The 6,000-nt window shown below is 50.1% G+C and overlaps 1 protein-coding gene across 5 annotated transcripts in view; it reads left to right on the forward strand.

Annotated features, from left to right (window-relative positions):
* The window catches only part of LOC134547520 (uncharacterized), a 34,642-nt gene extending 30,543 nt beyond the window's left edge, over positions 1-4,099 (forward strand). For all 5 annotated transcript variants that reach the window (XM_063391582.1, XM_063391580.1, XM_063391581.1 and 2 more), the window contains 3 exons: positions 762-910; positions 1,432-1,571; positions 2,883-4,099. In XM_063391582.1, coding sequence (XP_063247652.1) covers positions 762-910; positions 1,432-1,571; positions 2,883-3,004 — 411 coding nt within the window. In that variant the 3' untranslated portion in view covers positions 3,005-4,099. The remainder of the gene's footprint in view (positions 1-761; positions 911-1,431; positions 1,572-2,882) is intronic.
* Positions 4,100-6,000: the final 1,901 nt, after the last annotated feature.

Consider the following 6,000-nt stretch of genomic DNA (forward strand, 5'->3'; position numbering starts at 1 on the left):
GCTAGGGAAAGATTTCTGCCCTGCACAGAAAAGTTCCTTGCAACCCTTCTGGAAAGGAATCTACATCTCTTGGCACAAACTGGGAGTGGGCTCTGCTCTTTACACTCCTGAAACACCAGCATAGCACACTGCTGGGCTGGATTTCTGGAGCTCTTCAGGTGTCCAAGGCTTCACCTTCTCTCTGTGTTGAGGGACTTTTCCTGCAGCTAGGTCCAGAGGGCTGGCTTAACTGCACTGGGGCCAAGGGGTCACCAAGGGATGCCTTGGGAAGGCTGACCTGGAACAAAGACTGGGCAGAGCTGGAGAATAAAGCAAGGATTTATTGAAAGGCCTCCAGGATACACCTTGGGCAGGACAGGGCCTGACCAGGGCTACACCCAAGGTGGATCCAAAATGGTCACAAAAATGGCTGACCAGTCACGAGATCTTACAATTTTATAAGTTTTGGTCCCTTTACATATTGGGGTTTAATTGTCCAATTCCAGCTCCAGGTTGTGAGGTCCCATCCTTGTTGTTCCTCCCTTCAGCCCACCCTTGTTTGTGTTTTTGGGGCTGAAAGTTGTCCTTGGTGTGCAGCAGGGAAAGGATTTGTTTTGTGTCCCTGCTCTGTGAAGAGCTGAGTGACCCTGACTGTGAGCTCAGAACTGCACCCCTGGGCAGCACAGAGCCTGAAAAACATGAGAGCTAAAACTGAAGGCATCCCGAGGACAAACAGAGGTGACCTGTGTGTCACAGCTGTCCCCTTGCTGTGCTGCTGGCAGGTGCAGAACGGGCTGGCGCTGTACCTGACGTGGACCAGCATCGCCACTCTGCTCAACTTCGCCGTCGTGCTGATCTACAAGTGGGACGTGCCCAATGAGAAGGCGACCACTGCCTCCCTCAGCATCCTGGCTCTCGGCCTGGTGACATGGTAAGAGACCCCAAGGTCCCCACTGAGCCTCAGGAACCCCTCCCAGCCCTCACCAGTGGTGACATCTGTTCCAACTTGCTCATCACTTGTCCCTCTCCCAACACCGAGTACAAAGGCCTCTGTTATAAGTCATGGCAGATGAGCTGGGAGTCTGGGCAGAGCTTTTATCCCCTGACCTCAGCAATGCCAGTAAGCACTGTGGGCCAGGAACCCACAAAACTGTGGGTTTTGTGACTTGAATGAACCCAACCTGCCTTAGGTTTACAGGTGTGGGTGTGATAAGGAAACCCTATGAAACATGGCTTTATTTTCCCCTAAGCTTACCTTAAATAAATAATTTAAAAATAATATTTTCATAATTAATTTTTAAATAATAATTTTTGAATACTAATGAATGAAAAAATTTTGGACTCTTGCCCCAGCTGGCCCACAAAACCCCCCTGTTCTCTGTCTAATTCCTTTCTTGGGGAATGGAAAAAATAGAGAAAAATTCTTACTTTGGTGACTCTTTTCCTTTGCAGGTTTTATCTAGAAAACTTTTTCCTTGACAAGTATGTCCGCTACAACCTCACAATCTACCCGGTGGTCATAACAGCTCTGACTGGCAGTGCCTGCAAGAACAGCTCATTTTCATCCCCACGCACCAACGACGTTTTCATAGGTGAATCCTTCCAAGTCCTGAAAAAGGAGGCCTCTAAACACTCCCCATCCTTCCTTTGTATTGAGGGCAGAGAGGCTTGCCACTTGAAAAGCGTTGTTTGTTAAAAAGCAGAGCTAGGGATGTATTTGAAGGTTTTCATTTTGCTAAGGAAAGAGCAGAGCAGAAATCGTTGCCCACGAGCCTCGGGGCTGAACCCAGACCTTGTGTTGTCTCAAGTTCACCTCCCAGTGCAATAAGTTTGTGCTGCAATCCTCTGTAACCCACTTGGCTCCTCCAGCAGCTCCACCTGATGTAGGGCAGGCCAAAGGAAAAGGGATGAAGGCTGTGGGCTCCCACCTGCCCTGTATTTTCGGGCATACTGGGGCAGTGCCTGAGCTCCTGACCCACGGAGGGCTCCACAGTGCAAACCCCTGCACATGCTCCTCTCCTGTGCAGAGCTCAGGCTAGCCTTAACAAGTTTTCCTGGGATTATCTGGTTGCTGCCAGCCACTGTAGCAGAGTTGAGTGTAGTCATCCGTGGTAAAAGGGCTTAAGCTGTCCAAATTCTGCACAATCCCAGTCTGCCAGAAGCCGTACCACTCTGAGCAGTTTTATGCTGGCATGAAAGGGACTGAGCTGCGTGAACTCTGAATCCTGCCGAGGCAGTTTGAGATGCCTATTCCCACCACGGGGTCAGCAGGAGGGGGCATGTTCCCACCCTTCAGCCTTCCCACTGCCACATACCAGTGCTAAAACTAAATTCTGGACTGGCTTTGCCACTGGAGCTGCTCCAGTGCAGTTCCCTTTGCTGAAAGCACCCAGCAGGACTTGGCAAAGCTTCTCTGCCCCAGCCATGGGGGCACTGGAGGCTTGTCTGCTGGTGGTTGTGGCCACCAGGAATGTGGAGGTGCTCGTGGTCCCTGGCAGGCAGCTCTGTTCCTGCAGCAGGTACATTTCCTACCAGCAAAACTTCATTCTTAGTGGTTCAGCTTGTTCAGCCGGTAGGACGAGAACGTGCTTTTCCCAAACTAGTACACGTTTCTTTATATAGTTTGACTATTCTTGGGGTATTTTGTTAATGTAATGTATTTTAACTCCTGTGGCCAGGAAGCCTCCCCCTTTTTAGACATTCCTTGACCTGGAAGCATTGGGCAAGTTTCACTGTACAGCAGTAAAACCCTGAGAGGTACAACTCTGGGGGTAATGGATGCTGCACAGGGGCTTGTGGTTTTTTTTCTCTTTCCCTGAATACCCCGTGTTCTGGGAGCTAAAGTAGGACAAGAGGCACTGTCTTTTTTCATGCTCTAACATGCTCCTGTGTTTTCTCCCCAGTTGTTCTGCTGTCACTGACGTGCTTGATCTTTGCTTTTCGGCTGGGGCTGGTCGCATGGAGACACTGGAAGAGACCCCTGGAGGCATCAGAATCCCGAGGTCCTCCAGGCACAGTGGTCTGAGACCTCTGGCACGTTGTGGCCAACACTTGAAAGGGAGAAAAAAAGAATTGGGCATGTCCTTCCTTCCTGTATCAATTTCCTTGTGCCTTTCTCCCTCATTCCCCATTCCAAATGCAGATGCCTTGTGTCTGCAAATGTATCTTGCTCCTCTTACTCACAGAACTCACTGTCTGGAATTGCTTTGGTTTTACCCTGGAAGAGTTCAGGGGAAGGTCCTGAGCAGCCCTTTGTGAAGCCTGGGCTGTGGTTCTCTTCTCCTGCCAGTGCAGGGAGGGCTGCCAGCAGGCACCCAGCAGGCTTGCACACACAGCTGCTCTTGTTCTTCCCTGGGTGGCTCGCTTTCTTTGCAGTGCAGATCCCAGTGAACTGTCCCTGGGACTCCAGGGCTGTCATTCCCTTGGCGCTCGGTGCTGAGCATCCTCAAACCCTGGTGCTGTCAGCAGATCTCCTTTTCCTGCTCCTCTTCAGCATCACAGGAACAGAGAGCACAATTTGATATCTGTGTATCAGCTCTGGTGTTTGATGTTCCAGGGGGCAGGGGGAGGGACTGGGGGTTTCTGACACAACTGTGCTGCCTCTCCCCGAGCTGGCATAGCTTGGGCTGGCTGGATGTCTCACTGGGGGAGGGTTTGTGGCTGCTCTGGAAGGAGGTTAGATGTACAGATGAGCTGGTGCCTGATCTGGGGTGAAGCCTGATGCTTCAAAGGAAGCCTGGGTGGAAAAAAAAAAAGAAGAAAAATTGAACCGGTAGAGCGAGTTCATCCTGTGCTCTCTCATCCTGTGGCTTCACCACTTCTGAGTTGGGATTAGTTAGCCTAAAACTGGATTGACTGAATTTTTGGACCACTGCCTCTCCTTCCTGTGCCTAATCAAGGGTTGGTGGTGCCTCACAGTTGTCTGGAAAGTCTTTGCACTGGGAAAATGCTTTCAGATATTGAGCATCTTGCAGTACTATTAACAAAGCTAAATTCTAAAATAACATGTGCTGTTATATTTACATTTAGCAAAAACCAAAAGCAGTGTAATGCAATTCCTCTCATCATTCTGGTGTGGGGTTTTTTTATTAATTTTCAAATAAATCAGCTAATTCTACCACTCTGCCACTAACTCTGTAAGTCATCTAAAGGAACTGTCCTGGCTCCCACCTCATTCATGCCCAGGGTTCCAGAGTGACTCTGGTTCCTTGCTGGGGTCTCAGGGATGCAGCTGCTTCCACTGATGATCAGCCTCAGAGGTGAAGAGTTGGAGGATGTGGATTGCTGGGTATGATTTAAACTCCTTTGTCCAGCACGCTGCTCATTACATTCCTATTTTATAAGCTCTGCCTCCCAAGAGCCCAGCTAATAAATTCCCAGCTGCCTCTCCATAAGCTGCCTTCTTTAATACAGGGGTATTAAATCCACTGGCGTGGGGATTAAGGGGTCCAAGCAAGGTGAGAAGTTGCTCTGAGGCTGTGCAGCAGTTAATGCAGGGGAAGGTTTTGCATCCTCCCCGGCAAGAGCACTGCAGAGAGCTCCTGGACCGGGGCAGCTGCACTGCTTTCCCTCAGGACATTAGAAAAAGCCTTCAGGAGGTTTCTTGGTGTCTGTGCTGGCCAAACGACCAGAAACTACATCAAAGAATGCAATTAATAATCTGGGGAGAGTTGACAGGGCTTTTGCAAAGGGGAGTCATGTCTCACAAGCCTCTGAAGGGCTCAAAAAGCACAGACAAGGGCTCAAAAATTCTCGTAGCCACTGGCTTCCACAGAGGCACAAAAGCTGCCACGAAAATGCAAGTCCTCCCCCTGGGAATTACAGCTGGGAAGCAGAGGGGCTGTTTCTCCAGGAAGGGAGGGTGCTGGTGCCATGTGTCATGGGCTGGATAAGGTGGCCACGGAGAATTAAGGGGTTGCCTCATGATGGAGAGTTATTTAGGGTGGAAGACGGGAAGGCAGGCTGGGGAATGGCAAAAAAGCTGCTGTGGAGCTGAGAGAGGACAGAAGTCATTGCAGGGGAGCACCAAATGATTCTGTGCTTCACCTTGCAAGTGACACGCTCTTACCTGGCCCCTGCCACTTGGGCACAAGGGTTTGGGGTTTTGGCAGCCATTCTCACCCAGGCGTTTCCACATCTGGCAGCACTAGAGGTAAACTGCGTGTCTTTGTGCTTTGGGCTTTGTGCAGCTCTGCTCCTTGCACTCCCAGGAGATTATTAAGGATCTGGGAAGAGCAATGGCATCAGGGAGTGAGATTCCTCCCTACCCATCCATGCCCCCAGAGCTGAGGAGCAGCTCAGGAATGGGAGCCCCTTCCCCGTGGACGCCTCGATGTACTGGCACAGGGCTGGGTGCTGCTCTTCCCCCTGCTCTCCCCACTCCAAAACCAGCTGCAGGAGAGACTCAAAGGCCCTTTTCTGATGAGGTGCTGCAGCAGCACCCTTTTAATCTTTGCAGACCTCCCTGTGAGAAAGCCCCTGGTGACTGCCCTGAAATGATAATGCTGAGTTACCCCAACCCTCATTTGGCCACCCACAAATAACTTCCCGGTCCCCAAGACCCTCTCCAAGCCCTGTTTTCCCATAGCTGGTGCAGGCAGAGGTTCCCACAGCTGTCCCAGCACACAAATCTCCAGCCAGCTTTGGGAAAAAATGGCTTTTCTTGCATCTGCAAGATGCATCTAAAAATAAACCACCTGCCCCCTTCTCTTTCAGTGGGCAGGGGGGAAAGCAGATGAAAAATAAGTGTGACCCTTCCTCTTCCAGACTTGGGGACAAAGATAGCTTCAAGACTATTTTTAAAGGTTGGTGTTTTGTTGTTGTTGTTGTTTTTTTTCCTGAAATGCCTTATTTTGATCCAAACCCACCAGTATGTGATTTTGCCCACAAAAGATTTTTCTTTCGGCAGAGCTGCATTTCAGAAAGCTGGAAGTCTGCCAACCTTTTAGCAAAAAATAATCACTCCAGCCTTTGTTTCCATGAGGGATTATGGGATTTGAGTGAATTTTACAGGATTTACAG

Source organism: Prinia subflava, chromosome 2 (genome assembly GCF_021018805.1).
Source record: "Prinia subflava isolate CZ2003 ecotype Zambia chromosome 2, Cam_Psub_1.2, whole genome shotgun sequence".
Taxonomy (NCBI): domain Eukaryota; kingdom Metazoa; phylum Chordata; class Aves; order Passeriformes; family Cisticolidae; genus Prinia; species Prinia subflava.